At 51.7% G+C, this 18462-nt stretch overlaps 1 protein-coding gene across 1 annotated transcript; it reads left to right on the top strand.

Moving 5' to 3' along the window:
* Window positions 1-265: 265 nt before the first annotated feature.
* LOC135326423 (olfactory receptor 6E1-like) lies at window positions 266-823 on the top strand (the record flags this gene model as incomplete). The annotated part of the gene is made up of 1 exon (XM_064504310.1): window positions 266-823. A coding segment is annotated over one exon (558 nt), but the record flags the coding sequence as incomplete, so codon positions are not given.
* Window positions 824-18462: the final 17639 nt, after the last annotated feature.

Consider the following 18462-nt stretch of genomic DNA (forward strand, 5'->3'; position numbering starts at 1 on the left):
GCTGTGGAATTCTCACACTTGTTTCTTCCTGCTCCTCTCTCAGCAGGATGTACTGAAATTGGGCATGGGACCAGGAAATGGAACTGTAGTTGCTGAGTTCATCCTAGAGGGTTTCTCAGGGCTTCATCGAAGACTACAGCTGTTTCTCTCCCTGCTCCTTCTGCTCATATACCTGACAACTGTGATAGGGAACACAGCGATCATTTTCCTCGTGTGTGTGGATCACCGCCTGCAAACCCCCATGTACTTTTTCATCAGCAATCTGGCATTCCTGGAAATCTGGTTTACATCCTCCACAACTATCAAATTGTTGGTGATTCTGAGCTCTGGTAGAAGAACAATCTCATTAAGCAGCTGCTTTGCCCAGTCCTATTTCTATTTTGCCCTGGGTGGTACAGAGATGGGTCTCCTTGTTGTCATGTCCTTTGACCGCTACGTTGCCATCTGCCAACCTTTGCATTATGCTGCTGTCGTGAAGTGGCAGCTCTGCACCCAGCTCCTTGTTGCTGCTTGGGTCATAGGCTTCACACTCTCGAGTTCCCGCCTGGTCCTGCTCTCAAAGCTGATGTTCTGTGGCCCAAACAAGATCCACCATTTTTTCTGTGACAACTCTCCCTTGTTCAAACTGTCCTGCTCTGACACCAGCCTGCTTTGGAAAGTAGACTCTCTTTTCATATCATTTGTAGTGCTGGGTTCCTTATGTTTAATCCTGGTGTCCTACATGTGCATCTTCCATTGTATTCTGCACATGCCATCAGCATCTGGGAGGAAGAAAGCTTTTGCTACGTGTTCTTCCCATCTCATCACCTTAGCCATCGCGTATGGAAGCTGCATTGTTCTCTACACACAGCCCTCAGAAGATGTTTCCTTGGAGACCAACAGAACTGTAGCTTTGCTGAACACTGTCCTGTACCCATTCTTAAATCCCTTCATCTACAGTTTCAGAAACAAGACTGTGAAACTGGCCTTGAAGGAAGCCATTGGCCGTGCAAAGGTTCAACTTTTCCCCCAGTCATGATGTTTCTCGAGATAACAATTTTAATTATGTATCGTATAAAATATCACACACACACAGATATGTAGCTACTAAATACAGGTGCCTCAGGAGATTTATTTTTGCATTGGATTGTAGTAGTGAAAGGAAGAAGTGTGAATTGTGTGTCTTGGTCACAGGGGGTTATTATAAACAAAATCTGAAAAAAATTAATAAAATGCTGGAAATGTACTTCTTAGGACTGGGGCATAGACTGCCAGTGGGTGCTGACACAAGGAGGCTTTCATAAGTCATCTCAGGAAATTTAGCTGAAAACTCTGGGGACAATGTCCCCGGACTGTTGAGAAAAGCTCAGAACATCTTCTCTCCCTGAATAACAGAAGATGCTAAGCACAAAAATTCAGCTCCAGCCTGGGTCCTTCTGCACTGCAGTGGAGGATGTGGTGGCCCTGGTCTTCCCATCTGGGCCTACAGCTCCACCAGCAACGTGGGTAGGTTAGGGTATGCAGGCAGACAACTAGGCTGTGGCTTGAGGCTGAGATAACTGACTAAATTGTCTACTACATATGTGCTTGAGTACATACATAGTAAAACTGGGACCAATGAGGAAAAAACTACTTAGTGACGGATTGTTTATTGCAAAGGGGATAAAGCTGGCGAAAGGGAGGGATCAGCTGGATTATGGAAGAAAAAGCATGGGAAAATGGAGGGAGAGGGAATAAAAGGGGCCAGTTTTGTGTAAGCAAGCTGCTGGCAAGTACACTTGCCTGGCCAAGCTGTGTGCCTGGTCACTGCGGTCTGCCTTAGCGTCGTATTAAATCCTATTCCTAGCTACTTTCTGGGTGAGCGTTCTCTGTTCTGTGTGAGTACATGTGTGGAAGGCTTGCAGCCCTCAAGGCAGCCAGCTGCCAGGGACACCCATGCAAGGGTGCGTGTGAGGTCTCCTGCAAGCTTTGAGTCTCATTAGCTGGTGAGCAAAAACAGGACCAGGCCATTTGCATGGTTCATGTTTATGAGTGCTGCTCGTGTCTCTGTGGTGCCTGTAAAGGTACTGTGCCCCTGGCTGAACTGACTTTTTGGTGGCCCACCATGCCTGTACAGAGTGTGTGTGTGCCTGTTGGAAGCACATGTGCAGCCTCACTGCTGCAGGACCAAGGAGCAGAGAACCGCAGCAGTCTCCCATCCAGTGGACCAGGGAAGAGGAATCCCCTGGATCCAAAAGTCCACCAGGTTCAGCATCCTTTAACAGTGCAGGCCTTGGAGGTGCTGCAGCTACTTGACCTTGATGTCATGGTCCCTCTTCTCCATTACTTTGTGATCGCCAAAGGGGACAGAGATGACTATAGGCTTAGGCTTTGGGGTTGCAGCATGAAGGACCAGCTTTGGCACACATCTTTCTATTTCCTCACTGTTAATCTAAGCAATACGAACACAAAGATTTTACAAGTGTTTGGGTCAGTGATCCCCTAGAGTCAAAGGGAGATTTTTCCTTTTTTTTTTTTTGGTCAGACTTATCATCTGCCAACCTTTATTGTAAAAGTGGCTGGGTTTGGACAGGTAGTGCCATATGAACTACCCTCCATTTGAAACTATCTAAGGAAAGTAGCACTACTTCGTTAATCTAAATAGCAGGGTCAATGCTCACTGTTTTGCTGCCAGTCCATGAGCAGGACAGTCGTGGTGAGCAAAACTTCATTGTCTCAGGATCTGCTGCACATTACTATACCCATCTTCATCATATCCACGGGTAAAAAAATAAAACTGGGGGATTTTTCAGCTAAATACCTATTGCAAATATCTCAAGACCTGTTTTCTCCTTTTACACAATGGCTATTACTCTCGTATTAGGAATGACAGGAAGGTATTTGGGTCGAGAAATTCTTTTGAGCTCTGTCAGACATTGCACAAACATCTCCATAGCTACATTATTGCCATTTCCGCCTGCTGCAAAACTGTGCAGATAGCATAGGCACAAGAATAAGGTGTCCTAACTGCAAGCTTATATGTAGGTCTGGGCCAGCACAAGGCCGTGGCTATTAGACTTTAAATGGTTTGTCTATGATTTTGTGAGAGAGCTGCACAGTCTACATGGAAAAGCATCTCAAATGTAAAAGCTGGGAATGCAGTTTGTGTCATGAAAAGATCTTGAATGTCGGCCATCATCAGCATTTCATGCCTGTGGTCAAACTCCCAGAAACAGGGAAGGGCTGCATTTTCGATGATATGTAACAAATACAGGAAACTGGAACAAATGTCCAAAATCATATTTCTTTCCTGGAGTTAGCACTGGAAGTAGCGTGGGATGAAGAAGGAGTAGAAAGGAAACCTCAGTGAGAATGGCAATTAAAAAGGGTTATGAGTCTCATGGACTTTCTGTGGCTGTTTATGAACACAAAGTTTCAAGGTTAAACCTCCCTAGCAGATAATGCCAAAGGCTGTGCTGGCCCCTTTGTTGTTAGTCTGCTTCTGAATAAATAACTAAATGAATAAATAAGGACCTAACACTAATCACCCAGGGTGTCATATGCATAGAAATCCCCAGCCTGAGTACGCTTCATAGACTTCTTGAACTATTCACCCATGAAACCAAGAAGCCTTCTCTAAGCATTGGGATTTGAGAGTTGCAAAGGCTACTTTCTCCATTTTGTTAAACACTGCTGAAAATCCAAGTGATGTAGGCCCTCCTCCATAAGCTGTGTATCATGGAGTAGACAGCAGGTTGCCCAAGGGGAAAAGAGCAATTGCTGGCATGACAGCAAGTGAATGAGGGGAAGATCTCTGACGTGTGAAAAGACTGCGCTACTATCGCCAACAAGATGTGCAAATCTGGAGGGAAGCTTGCTGGTGGGCAAATAGGGACAAAAATGTAGCTTCGAGTTTGGCTGCATGTGTTTCAGTGAGGAAGAAAGAGAGGTCACTGCTATCTGGTTGTGAAGGCTTGGAGTCTGGAGGGCTTAGCAAGGTCTCGGAGCACTTCCTCTGCCATGTTGTCCAGTTCTGAGGCAATGATTCTCCACATACACAGGTCTGTAGCCAGTCTCCAGCAAGCTCCTTCAAAACATGACTCTGCTTATGGCCTTAGAGAGAGCCACACACCTACTTTTTATACATTGCTGCACTGATGGCTGTGATGGAAACTGTGCCAAAAGCTTTGCCCCAGCCCAAGTACACAGCATTTTGAGTAACAGCATCGCTGTCTGCACTCAGCCACTCCTTGTCATGGGGAGCTGGTGCACATGCTCGAGGGAGCTCTCTCAGCACAGCGCTCACAGCCTTCATGCAGATGAATTCTGCAGAGAAAGATGTATTGGAGGGTGTGTGTGGGGAAATGGAGATAGAAGTCCAGGACTTACATCTTCTGCGAAGCCATGGGGGATTTGTAGCTCACTGCAGTGCTAGTTACTTTGGTCTCCTGTAGAAGTCTTTGGCAGTTGTCTCCATCTGCAGGGGGATATATGTGACTGAAGATAATGTTTCTCCCAGTGACCCTTCATCCTGGTGATAGATATATTCTCTCCTGACCATGGCACTCAAACTCTCTGCTGATGATTGCCCTTTTGGCATCTGTATATGCCAAGGTTTTAAAGCTGTACTCTTGCAGGATGCCAGATAAGCTGGAGTGAATAATTCTGGTGGCCAGCACAGTCGTCTCAGGAGGGATTAACCTGTTCTGTTAGAGGCTGTAGGTCTTGATTTTGGGCTGCTGAGAACTCACTTCACATCGAAACAGCTCAACGTGCAGTCATTTCAGAATTCCTTGCTTCAGTGACCCAGCCACAGAAATCTTGGGATGCTGGGAACAGCATGCTTATTATTCCGTTGCCGCCTTCTTTTAAAATTGCATTAGGAAAAACAATGCTCGGGGGCTGTGAAAGCCTCAGCACTGTTTTGCAGGTTGGCCAAGGCTTGTCATGTTCCTTGTATGTTAATGTTTGCAGGTGCAAGGCCATGAGAACAACAGAAAAAAACATGAGAAGAAAAAAATGCTGCCATGGAGTCTCTGGAAAACCCTGTCTCAGTGGCTTCAGTGAAAGGGTGCAGAGTTACGAACAGCAGGCCCCTAGCATCACCATGACTGACCACAGCACTGCAAAAAAAGCTGAATTTATCTCAACACAATGGGGACTGGAGGGTGGTCCTGGTTTTAGATAAATGTCTATATCAGTTGAGTAGATCAACTGACTATATGTGACCACAAGACAGGAAAGGGAGGGTTGGATACCGGTGCAGAGAGACACTCAAGGTTCATGAGGGGTTAAACAGAGGAGCTTTAATGAAGGATTTACACTCCAAACTGTGCAGGGAGACCCAAGAACCACACGGAGGGATCATTGATTGGAGGCTGCTGGATGCCAGGTCGGACACCTAGGCGGGACTCACTTTGTGTATCCTAAGGGCCCCTTTTAGCTACTAGAACTATTTCCTTATATTGACTGTGCTAGGCTTGAGTGGCTACTGACTGCGAAGCAGCAAGACGTTGTTGATAAAACAGAATGTGCATGTCCAGCCTTGATGGGTTTCGGTCGGTGTGAAGAGAGCACGCTCTGGGGCTGCAATCATGTGCTCTGCCAGTCCCCTGACTCCTCACCAGGTCTTCTACAGGTGTTCTTGCTACATTCCACCCCATGACAGAGACGTAGTATTGGTGCCACCAGTGGGCAGACACAGTTCGGACATGCATTGGCTTAACTAACTGTTAAGGTATACAAGCAACTAAATGATTGTAAATACATAGTAAATTATAACATACATGCATGCAAAACCAATCCACCCAGAAGACCAGGAGTATATTGTGTTTTGCCCATAGTCCTAAATTCAACAGCCATGATGACAGTCACTGCCAGGGGTTGTCCCACGCTGATTCTTTGGATTTTACACCATGTTGTACTTGAAGTAGGCTCATTATCTTGTGGACGTCAGGTTTGATCCACTTACTGCAGTTTCTTCAGTGCCACAACTACTGTCAGTGTACAGGGCTGGGATGGAGAGCAGCAACATTGTGCCTCTGCTCAGCATATTCATCAGGTCACGGTTCTCCAGGTGAGAGCCTCCTAGACAGACTATAGACTAGGACACTCTCTCCTTTGATTAGTACCAGGTGGGTATCTCCTGCTCTTCAGCAATAATTTCCCCTTCAGCAATAATTTCCCCTTCCAAGTGTTTGGGTTTAGTCACATCATTCACACAGCACTCCCTGTAGACTCAAAACCGCCCAGTTGCTGGGTGGGCCTCAGGGAATCTACTTCCTGGATAGAGGGGACACCTATCCGGTCACATATCAGCTGGGCTATTTGGTCTCTATGTGCATCACAGGGGTTGGGATCTGGTGTAATGGATCACAACTTTCACCTCCTCAAGATAGTTTGAGTCAATGACTCCCGCAATGATGTCTACTCCCCAGAGAGCTAAACCAGTACAGGACACCATGCAACCATAATACCCTTGAGGTATGGTGATGACCAGCCCCATACTCACAAGATGATGGCTATCTGGTTCTAGGGTTGTTTCTTTGTGTGGCCATCACAGATCCAACCCTGTAGTCTTGGGCCTGGTTCACATGCGGAAGCAGGCTTGGCAGTGCAGTCATTGCACTCTAAGCACACACGACCGCTCGATGGCGTCCCCTTTGAAACGAGCATATGGGGTAGAGCCATGCAGAGGGCAGTCACTGAGGCAGGCATTGCTTGACTAATGTCTTTACTCCAAGCTGTGAGGGTACCAGTAGGAGATAAATCACACAGCTGCTCTTTGAGCAGCCCATTCATGTGTTCTGTCAATCCCACCCCTTGCGGATGGTAAGCTGTGATAAATTCAGGTTATTCTTCTCTCTCCAGCCCAATTTCAAATGTCACTCCCTGTAAAATGAGTGTCCTGATCACTTTGGATTTCCACCAAGGAACTATAAAACTCAGTCAAGTCTTCTAATGCCTTAATGATGTGAGCCTGGGTAGCTGTGGCAGAAGAGTGGGTGTACAATAAACCAGAGCAGGAATCTATAGTGATCAGGACATATTTGTGCCACTGGCTCTCCAGTAGGGGACACCAATTTTCCACACCTCCCCAGGCTTTTGTCCTCTGCAAATATACAGCTTTTCAGTCTGCAGCCACCATGGTGCTAAGTGGGTACAACAGGGGCAATGCTGTCTTGTCCCTTTTTATGCCACGATGGTGGTGTGAAGACCTCGAACGCTAGTCCATTGGGTGGTCCTATCTCCACCCAGATGGCCGCTTTTTTAGTGAATCCAATCTGCTAACCCTGCAGCAATAATCACACTAACAGCCGCCGAAGCATCTACCTTGGCATCTCTGGAATTACGAGTTGCATGGGTGTCTGCATGTCTTGTGGCAATTCAATATTGGGTGCTGGTGATGGCAAAGGACTTGAGGAGGTGGGGACAGATCCTGTGGGCCAACAACTGTTGCACAGCTGGTGTCAGCAACAGGACTTTGGTTTTTATGACCATGGGGCCCTCTTTGCTCAGAAGAGATAGGGTCAGCCTGAACAAGCAGGGCAGAAGCATCTTTGCTGACAGCCTGGCAAACTTGGTAAGGAGATGGTTCCACTGGGAACGACCAGAGGGAGAGGATGACCAACAGTCAGTAAAGCCACAGCAATGAGCACGCTGGCCAGTGTGTCCAGGGGAGAGCTCTGGGAGCCAGGACACATCCTAGGAACCCACTGCCTCCACCAGCAGAAAAGACACAAAATGCAGTCCATCCTTCTCCTTGAGAGAGAAGCCAGAGGAGCCCTCTCCAGCCCCAGATGATCTGAGAGCAGGACTGCAGGTGGCCAGAGGTCATGAAATTCAGCAGAAATGACCAGCTCCAGCCTTGGGTGAGACAGAAAAGCAGGTTTCCTTGTTCTATTAGGAAACTGCTTTGAAGCAGTCCCTCAGGTCATCACCCCTGCTAGAGCAAAGAGAAGCACGTTGATGCCCATTGGCCTCCAAGGCAGGTGTGCCTGTGCTGCCCTGCCTCATGTGCTCACCTGGTTGCCCAGTTGTGATGTCACAGTCTCTGACGTCACAGTTACTGGTGACCATGGAGGAGATGGTCAGGCTCCAACAGTCTCAGCTGTCTGCCATCCCCCACCTTTTGAGTCAGGCTTGCCCTTTGGGGCTTCCCCGCCTGCAAGGTGTATTTGGGGGAAACCCCACCTGACCTGAGATTGAACCTGTTACATGGAGATGTCCCCCGATGGAGGGGAAGAGGCCAGCCCTGCATGGCCTCTCTTCTGCACCAGAGCCCGGCAGATCCTGGAGCATGGCTGTCTGCGGACCCCCATGAGGGGCTCAGCCGGGACTGGGCAGGGGCTGGGCGCTCAGACCTCCCACACTCTGGAGGATCATTTAAGTCATTTAATAATACCCCAGTCCTTTCCATGTCTGAGGTCTGTGATGCCAGCTCCAGCTGAGCTCTGGCTTTCCTCACTCCATCCCTGCACAGACAAGGTCTTGATGCTCCCCCTGGGCAGCCCTTCACCCTTCCAGCCTCTGTGCACTTCCACCCTGGCACCCTGAGCACTGGTGCTGCTGCCAGGGCAGAGGTGGAGGATCCCCCGGAGCGGCTCCTCATATGCCCAACCCCAGCCTCAGCCGCAGCCCCACCGTGGCAGAGGGGAGCTGCCCTCTCCTGACCCACCCTGGCAGTGCCAGCCCCACCTCAGCCTGCTCCTCAAAGGCTCCAGCGCAGCCCTGGAGGGAGCTGGAGCTGCCTTGGGCCTGCAGCAGTCTGGCAGCAGGAGGGTTTGACATGGGCACAGCAGCAGTGGTGCTGGGAGCAGGGGAGGAGCAGGGAGATTGGGGCGAAGACCCCTGCCCTCAGCTGCACGGATGGGTGGTGCCTTTGTGGCCGGCCAGGCTCCATTTTCGGGGTGGATGCCTGCTCGAGGTTAGGAGCATTGGGATACTCATGGGCTTCAGTGCAGCCATGACCATGGTGAGGGTAAGTGGGCAAACCTAGGCACAAACAATAGCAAAGGTTGGGGCTGGTGAAGGCCCTCCCTCTCCTCCTTGTGGAAGCGTCCCAAGGCAATGCTGGACTCCACTTTGGCTGACTGAAGGGGAGCACAGGGAGGGTGGAAGAGGCAGATGGAGCCTCTCGGGGTGCGTGAGGGAGTTTTCCAAAGCCCAGGGCTGAGCCAGGGACCTTTGCATCTTCCCCCTGAGGCTCTTCCAGCCAGGCTCATTCTGCTCTGCCCCAGGTGCTCTTGTCCACCATGCCACCATGCCGGAGCGGAGGCTGAGAATTCACGGAATCACAGAGGAGTTTTGGTGGGAAGGGACCTCCGGAGGTCTCCAGTCCAACCTCCCACGCAAAGCAGGGCTGGTTGGAGCCCTGCAGTCCCATCTGGCCATCACTGGACTGTGCCTGACCTCGGGTACCCTCCCCAGTCCTGCTCTGCTCCTCGTCCAGGCTCTGCAAGATGACACCTCTCATCAGTGGGTCCCTGCCGTCTGCCTTACCAGCACCCTTGGCTCCTGGCTCCGCTTCCCATACAGAGCAGCCCTGCTGTGGGGCCACAGGCCATGCTGGTTGGGGCAGGAAGCAGACCCAGCTGGACAGGGATCACCACCACTGATACTGCTGGCACCTCTCTGTGCTCATGGATGGTGCTCAGAGGGACCCAGGACCTTTGCAATGGCAGGAGATGTGTTTGGGTGGGCACCAGCTCCAGCCTGTGGTGTTTCACTGAGGGTGCAGGAATCACTCTACAGGGCCCCTTCCCTGGGCCTCCTGGGTCCCCACTGCCTCTGCAGGGATTGCAGAGCCCTCGTTTCTCCATGTATACCTGGATTTAGTGCTTTACCTTCTGCTTACTCCACCATGGACCATCCCTCATTTTGTGAGGCTCCACTCACTGCCCACCCCAGGCACACGCTGTCCCTGGAGATCCCCTGGGCTCTCGTGGGGTTCAGATTCCCCTCCAGAAGGATGGGCCTCTCTCATCAGCACTGTCACCCATGGGACAGCCCCAGGCAGACATTTCAGAGACCATTCCCCCTCCCCACTGGCACTGGTCACTGAGAAATGAGCTCTGAGTGCAGCTGTCGGTCCCTAACAGATCACCCAGGGACTCTGAGCTCGTCCCCTAGAACCCATGGAGTTCACAAGCAGAACACCAGCCCCTTAGTGGTGCAATCCCTGGGGCATATTTTTGACTCCATCTTCTGAAGAAAGAACAGACTTCAGGCACATCACAGGGGAGATCCCCTTTTATTATGGAAATGTTGTTCTGGAGGCCAGGTCTGACATAGTGATGCCCAGTGTCTGGTGCTGCCTGTACTTCCAGGACACATGCACATGGAAACACAACCCTACCACCACCAGGTCATGAGAACTCCTGGGCCATATCCACCATATCCACAGCACAGAGCACAGAAGGCCAGCATGGAAATGAAGAGAACAACTCTAAAAAGAGAAAGTCCTGCTGCTGTGCGAGGAGATGTCTCCAGGAAAGCTGCAGTCCCCCCACGAAGGCTGCAGTGAGGAAATGCCTGCTGTGGCAGTGAGGGGATGATACTGTCAAGCACGGGGTCTGTCCCCACAAGCTGCTGCCTGACTCCCCTCCCCTCCCCTCCCCCTCCACTTGTAGTGTTGGGGCGCTGTAGAGGGAAGGGACCAGCCCACGGTGACACTTGGCTGCCACCCTCACAGGAGAAGGGTGTGAGATCACACCCAGACTGTGGCCAGGGGAGCTGAGTCTCCTAATGGGCATGGGACCCATAGTCTCACCCTGCCTGCACTCGTCTGAGCCTGACTGCGCCCTTGAGCTCCCTTGAAGAGACCCTGCAAAGGGAAACTCTCCTCATTGCCCTGAGGGCATCCGAGCGGCTCAGACTAGGGGGCTCTGAGGTTCACCCCACGTCTGCTGATGAAGGGGGAAGCCTGGCTTCCTGCTTCAACACTGTCTCTGGGTCAGATTCAAAGGAGATATTCTTGAGAACAAGTCACACAAAACTGACTTTTTTCTTTTCTTTTTAGAAGAACGTATCAGAGAAAAGTAAGAAAAAAGAGAAATGAGCAACACAGAGTCCTGATTCCAGATCCCCTGGGACTGAGGAGTGGATGCACATAGGGCAGTTATTGCTGCTGACCTTGAACCGACTGGATCAATTTCTTCAGTGCCTCCTTGAGCTCCTTGTTCCTCATGCTGTAGATGAGGGGGTTCACTGCTGGAGGCACCACCGAGTACAGAACAGCCACCACCAGATCCAGAGCTGGAGAGGAGATGGAGGGGGGCTTCAGGTAGGCAAACATTGCAGTGCTGATAAGCAGGGAGACCACGGCCAGGTGCGAGAGGCACATGGAAAAGGCTTTGTGCCGGCCCTGCTCAGAGGGGATCCTCAGCACAGCAGTGAAGATCTGCACGTAGGACAGCACAATGAAAACAAAACATCCAAAGCCTAAACAGCCACTAATCACAAGAAGCCCAATTTCCCTGAGGTAGGAGTCTGAGCAGGAGAGCTTGAGGATCTGGGGAATCTCACAGAAGAACTGGTCCACTGTGTTGCCTTGGCAGAGTGGTATTGAAAATGTGTTCGCAGTGTGCAGGAGAGCATTGAGAAAGCCACTGGCCCAGGCAGCTGTTGCCATTTTGACACAGGCTCTGCTGCCCATGAGGGTCCCGTAGTGCAGAGGTCTGCAGATGGCAACATAGCGGTCATAGGCCATGACTGTGAGGAGAGAATACTCAGCTCCTACCGAAAAGAAAAACAGGAAGACCTGGGCAGCACATCCCGAGTAGAAAAAAGTGCTGGTGTCCCACAGGGAATTGGCCATGGATTTGGGGACAGTGGTGGAGATGGAGCCGACATCAAGGATGGAGAGGTTGAGGAGGAAGAAGTACATGGGGGTGTGGAGGCGGTGGTCACAGGCTATGGCTGTGATGATGAGGCTGTTGCCCAGGAGGGCAGCCAGGTAGATGCCCAGGAAGAGCGAGAAGTGCAAGAGCTGCAGCTCCCGCTTTTCCGCAAACACCAGGAGGAGGAACTCGTTGAGGGAGCTGCTGTTGGACATTTGCTTCCTCTAGGCACAGGGGGATTTTCTAAGGAAGAAGAGACATTGACAAGTTAGGACAGACTTCTCTGAGCAAAACTTTCTCATAACCTCTCACAAACACACACTCATTACCTCTCCCCATCTTAGTAGCACTGTCACTGAGCTACATGGCTTGAGCTCTGGTTTGTGCTGGCAGAGTTTGCCGTGAGGAGCAGGAGCCTCTGCCCATGGGCTCCAGAGAAGTCAGTCCTGACCTACAGCACTGCATACATGGGAACAGGGGTGACTAAAATTTATATTCCCAATTCCAGTCAGCTTTAATCCACTCATAATGTTGAAGGGATTTTCAGCTTCTCCACTCTCGCTTCTAAATAATGTGGGTGCATGAATAGTTTTAAGGCTTATTGTGTCTTCTTTAGCTGACCCTGTCACACCTGAGGAGGATTCCTGGAGGTGGAAATCCTCAGCATTGCTGCTGCACTCAGAGGGACTAGCTGTGATTTTGGAGAGGCAAAAGGATTCCCTCTGGCTTTAGTGCAGAGGCAGGAGAGCTGGCCTGTCCATCTGCCTTGTTCCCAGCTGCCCTGTGCTCCCACCCCGAAGGTGCAGGACAGTTGCACTCGTGTTACCTGAAAAAGAAACGACACTGCGGAGAGCAGAGGAATCATCAGCACTCTTTCTGAGCGTGTGTGAGGCAGGTTTCAGCCCTCCCCTTCTAGCCAGCAACACCTTGGGCTCCTTCCAGCTGCCCACATCCAGCCTCCCAGCAGCATGTCCATGGCCTCAGTATCTAGGTGGCTTCTCCCTGGGGCACTTAGATAACACCCAGCTGCAGTGGGAGAGCTGGGCCCTTCTGGAGGGCAGCTGCAGCCCAGCCAGACACCCCAGGGAAATGGCACAATGTCCTAAGGATGGGGTGTCCTGACAAGAGAGTTGGCACATTCCCAGCTCCCCACACTGCATTGCCCAGAGCCCCACAGGCTAGAGGGGCACTTGGGCACCTCACTGTCAAGGACACATCTGCATGGCAGGACCTGCAGGGTCAGTGTTGTCTGAACTGCATCAGAAACCCCCCTGCCCAGAAAGTCCAAGGGGAAGGACAAGGGCAGTGTGTGCAGGTGGGAAACATGGAGCAATACCATGACATTTGTGCCCAGGGAGGCAGGGACAGGCAGGCACAGAGGGGCACTCAGCAGTGTCTCCTCTCCTGCATGTCCAGCTGCCGAGGAAACGACTCCTGCCCTGGACCCCACGGCCTTGAGAGCAGAGGGCTGTGCTGGCTGGCAGAGGAGAGGAGGTGCTGGAGCTGAGGGTTTCCTCTCACACTCTGACCATGACTCTGCTGCCTGGAGCCGTCCCTGCGGGCAGCTGTTTCTCTGTCCCCACGTCTCTCCCTTGTCAGTGCTCACAGACCCCATCCCACCCGCTGGGTGCTCAGCTCTGCCCTGCAGAAACCTCCCGGGGGCAGGACACTGCCCAGGGCACCTCCGTGGTTGCAGGTGCTCCGGAGCAGGGGAGACAAGCCTTGCTGAGGCTGGAAAGGTGCTGCTGGCTCTGTCTGTAGGTTTCAGGGTGGATGAAGGCATTTGCTGAGTACCTCCCAGAGCTGCTTTTCGCTGTGTCACTGTTTTGGAGCCTCCATCCCCTGTCTAAACCTGGCAGACTGAGTCCCATTTCACCCCACTCAAAGAGAATAAAACTGAAAGCACAGACTCATGACAGCTCCTTCCCTTTCATGTTTCCCCTGCCTTGACCTTCCTTTTGAAAAGGCCCCTCCAGAAATGTCCTGGGAGTTAGCTGGAGCTGAGAGCAGTCCTGACCCACGCAGCTCCCTCTTGACAGGACCTGCCCTGCTGGGGGTCTCTCCTCCCACCCACAGCTCCTCCCCCAGTGCTGTGGGGAGCTCCCTGGGCAGGCTGAGGGCTGACCCTCGCAGGTGGCAGAGTCACTGCTGCAGGCACACAGCACCCTGGGGTGCAGGGACACTGCTGTGAATTACAGCCCATGCAGACCTGTGTGCACACCCCAGCTTCACACCCCTGCAGCATCCCTGTGAGAAGATAACAGGATGCCCTGCCCCTGTGACGGTGTGGCAGGGAATCTCTGCTCTAAAGGATGTCCCCCTCCCCTGCAATGGAGAAACTGGGAGAGTGATCCTTAAAAATGCAGTTGTGTGACTGGACAGGTTTCAAGACCTTGCCAGGAACCTCAGTAGCATTGCCCTGCAGACAGAGACTTACCGTGCAAAGGGCTGTGAAGATTCCTCCCACAACAAGCTCTCCTCTGTCCTCCCACTCCACACTGCCTTGCACTTCTCTCTGCCTTCTCTCAGCTCATGTCAGCAGCAGCAGGCAGTGCCCACAGCCCTGCTGCTCTTGGCAGAGGAGCTGCTCCTGCACACAGCTGTGTCTGGGCAGTGCTGCCAGGTTGCCATGAGCTCCCTCCATCCCAGGAGCCTGGCCCCACTCAGGAGCAGAGGCCCAGCTGAAGGCCTGAATTTCTCTGTCCCTTGTGCTCCCTCCTCCTGGGAAATGTTCACTGCTGTAAAGCAAAATAATCAGCTTTAGTCCCTCTCTAAACAATGCAGTGAGACCAGCTACAGCATTGTCACTTGTTTCATCAGAGGATGGTTATTTGCAAGAGGTGGAAATGTCCCAGTCTGGAATCCACATTGCCAGGTCTTAACTAGACAGGACCCCTAGAAGGGGACAAGAAGGGAGCTCATTTTCCCATGGTTCAGGTTTTCATTCAGATGAGTCAGTCTGGGCATCTCATGCCCGTTTAGAAGCCCCTGGGATGCAGTGGGATTCAGCTAATTCCCATGAACTCCACAAACACAGAGGAGGTGGGATTCCCCTTGTCAAAACTGAAATGTGAACAACATAGAGGTCTGCATGCAAGTTCCTTGTCTAAGCTCGGGTTATAATCAATGGAAATGGAGGGTGGGAGTCAGTTGCTCGCACATAAAAACCTGGTGACAGTTAAAGAGACAGAGGTGGTCCCGGTCATCTGCCAGTGTCTGCTTGCTCTGAGTGAGCAAATGGGAGACCCACGTCCTTATGGGGCATGAGCTAGGGGCCAGGTGGTGAATTTCCCGGGCCATCTGAAATGGCAGTAGATGCCTACTGCAACTAGTGTTCCACTCACTATGAGGCTGAGACATATGGAGATTCCAACAGCTAATGTAATTCAGTGCAGACACTTGATTTAATGACATAGAAATAGGTCAGTAGGGCCATGTCAACTAGGTGTCCCTAGCAGATACAGCATGGGACCTAGAGGAAAACTATGCCCCTTCAGAGTGGTACTGGGCAAGTACCCCAGGGTGTCTTGGGTTTCCTATCTGTGCCCAGACAAATGAATCCCAGCAGTGCCCTTAGGGAAAGTCCATCCTGTCTACATTCAAGTGTACTGCATAAATGGGAGGCACATCACACCAAGGTCTCCACTCTAGTCTCTGCACTCTCAAACCCTTCCTGCTCTCTGCCTTCGGAACCTCTTCTCACTCCCCCAGATGATAGGAACAGGGACCAGGCAAATGATGACCTCAGGGTGGCTGGATCAGAGACTGTCCAGGCCCAGGGATTTCTTCAGTGGCACCTTGTTCTTCCTGCAGATTGGTTCACCTCTGTCACAGGGCCCAAGGAGCTGCAGAGTCAGCTCAGGCAGCAAACACCTCCCCTGCCAGGGCTGCACAGCCCAGCTCTGTTTCTCCCTGGCCTTGGGCACTGCAGGGTTTGCTCTCTTAGTGGGAACCTCCTTTCACCATTACATTGCCACCTGCTATCCATGCCAGCATGTCACCACTTCCAATCAAAGCCTCTGCATACATGAGGTCCTTGGTAACATGTTTTCCTGTGACAAATCTTTGGTCAGCACCACAGCTGAGGTGCTGAAGCCAACACAGATGCAAACACATGCAGCCTGGGGTGCAGGCAGGAGCAAACAGAGATGCACAAGCTGTCACAGGAGTGCCACATGATTGGAATAACTGAGATGTGGTGGGACCACCTGCATGACTGGAGCCCTTCAATGGCAGGGTGCAAGTTCTTCAGGAGAGACGACCAGGGAAGATGAGGAGGGGGAAGTCCTATGTGTGAAGGGGTAGCTTGGATGGATGGAGCTCTTCCACAGGATGGACCAAGGGAGGCAGCCCTGAAGGGCAGCGGAGGTCAGGAAAGCTGGCTAGTAATTCAGGACAGCACCTGTCAAGCACAGGAATGCTCCATATGAACAGTTTGTAAAATTAATAGACATCTCTGGACCTCAGTGTGGCTAAACAGGGAGCTCCCATGGGAGCTCCAGGGCAATAAGGCAGCCTATGGAAAGGGGAAGAAGGGAGATGCTGCAAAGGAGGAATTTAGAAATATTGTCCAGCAAAGTAGAGATGATGTTAAGGAAGCCAAAGCTCCCCTGGGATAGAGACACTTGCAGAGCGTGTGAAGGACATGAAGAAGAACTGCTATTGCTTCAGTGACAGTAAAAGAATGAACAAGGAAATGTGGGCTCACTGCTGAAAGGGGCAGGGATTCTAGCAAAAGTGGATGTAGATAGGTCTGGGGAAGTCAAGTCCTTCTGGTTTCAGCCTTCACCAGCAAGGTCTCCTGAGATGTTGTGCCTCGAGTCAGGAGTCCTGAGGAGAAAATCAACCCACAGTGCCTAATGAGTGCCACTCAACCCACAGAAGTCTATGGGACTGGATGTCTGGCATCCATGGACAGCGAGAGAGCGGGCTGCTATGACAGCAAGGCTGCTCTCTGTCATCTTGGAAAGGTTGTGGAGGTCAGGGGAGGTCCCAATGAGCAGAAAAAGCAATATGTTGTGTCCGTCTTCAAAAAAAGGCCACAAGGACAAACCAGGGAGCTGCAGGCCATTCACACTCACTCTGGTGTGGCGTGTGTCATGGAGCGAATCCTCTCCAATCACATTTCTGAGCACATGAAGAAGGTGCCTGGCAACAGTCAGCATGGATTTCCTGAAGGTAAATCACTCCTGACCCACCTGATTGCCTGCTGTGATAAAAGACCTGCACTTGTGGAGGAGAGGAGAGTAGTGGATGTGCAGTAGGCATCTCGAGGGGCAAAAAGCTGCTTGGATGATCGAGCTCAGATGGTTGTCATGAATGGCTCATGCTTTACTGGGAAGCCAGGTAAAGGTGGGCTATGCAGAGGTATACCCTGCATCTTGTTCTGTTTGAAAGGCTCATCAGTGGGGCAGAACAACACGTTCATCAGGACAGGCAGAGACCTGACTGGCAGAGATGTGACCCTGAGGAGAAGGCCGTGGACACTACGAGCAGTGCCATATGAGCCAGTGATGCGTGCTCACCACAAATGAAGCCAGCTGCATACAGGACTGCATTAGGAAGAGCATGGCCACCCAGGCAAGGGCACTTCTTATCCCCCTCAACTCAGAACTGCTGTGGCCACGTCTGGAACAGTGTGTCCCAGTGTGGGCTGCCCAGTGCTGGAGGAATGGGGAGCAACTGGAGAGGGTCCAGAGGAGGTCTGTCAAGATGGGGCTGGGAGCCTGAGGCACATGGCCTGTATGGAGAGACTGAGGGGCCTGGACTGCTTTAGCCTGCTGAAGTGGAGGCTAAGGCCAATACAGTAGCTGCCTGTGACTGCCTGTGGCAGGGTGTTTTCAGAGATGATGGAGCTTTTCTTGGCAGTGGGAAGCAGCATGAGAAGAGCCACAAACTGCATCTGGAGAGGTTCAGACTGCCCTTGAGGTAACAAGAATGTCACTCGTAGGGCAGTGCTGTGGTGCAACTGGACACCCAGAGGGACTCTGTGATCAGCCCCTGGCTTTGTGTTCCAAGCAGCAGCCAGCAAGGACAGAGGGACATCAGTAAAGGTGGGGAGATCCTGCAGTGAGAGCGAGGTGGGGAAGCAGGTTGGGTGTCTACAGGCTGCAGGGAAACAGGTGCAGCTTTTGGACAGCTTAGGACAGCCTGCGATGGAGATGACCAAAGGCAATGCCAAGGCTGAAAGTCTTCAAGAGAACTTTGTCCCCTTTCCTACAGTGAGCATCTCTGCCATTGAGGCCTATGAGAAGATGATGTTTCCTTACAGCACTGTGGCTATGCTGCCTCCTCACCTCCAGGGAGCCGAGGAGGTGCCGAATTGTTGTCCTGCACGAGGCATTGCACACCCCCACCTCCTCCCCCCCCCCCCGCCCCCAGTCTGACACTGCCCCTAGGAAGAGCTGTGAGCGACATGTGAGGCAAAGGATCACCCTACCACGGGGCTGGCTGTAGGGCTTGGTCATTCTGCTTGATAATAGACATCCAGGTTGACTTGGCATCACAGCCATCTGCACATTGCCTTTGCCTGCCTGCAATCAGGGCCTCCAACTTTGTGCTCTGATGAGCCCCTGGGGAGGCTTTCTTGGTAACGGCCCTCAGTGGGCCTCCAAGAAACTTGTAAACTTGGCTTCTGACTTCAACTTCTTGAGAGCTTAGTTCA

Source organism: Dromaius novaehollandiae, unplaced genomic scaffold (assembly GCF_036370855.1).
Source record: "Dromaius novaehollandiae isolate bDroNov1 unplaced genomic scaffold, bDroNov1.hap1 HAP1_SCAFFOLD_27, whole genome shotgun sequence".
NCBI lineage: Eukaryota > Metazoa > Chordata > Aves > Casuariiformes > Dromaiidae > Dromaius > Dromaius novaehollandiae.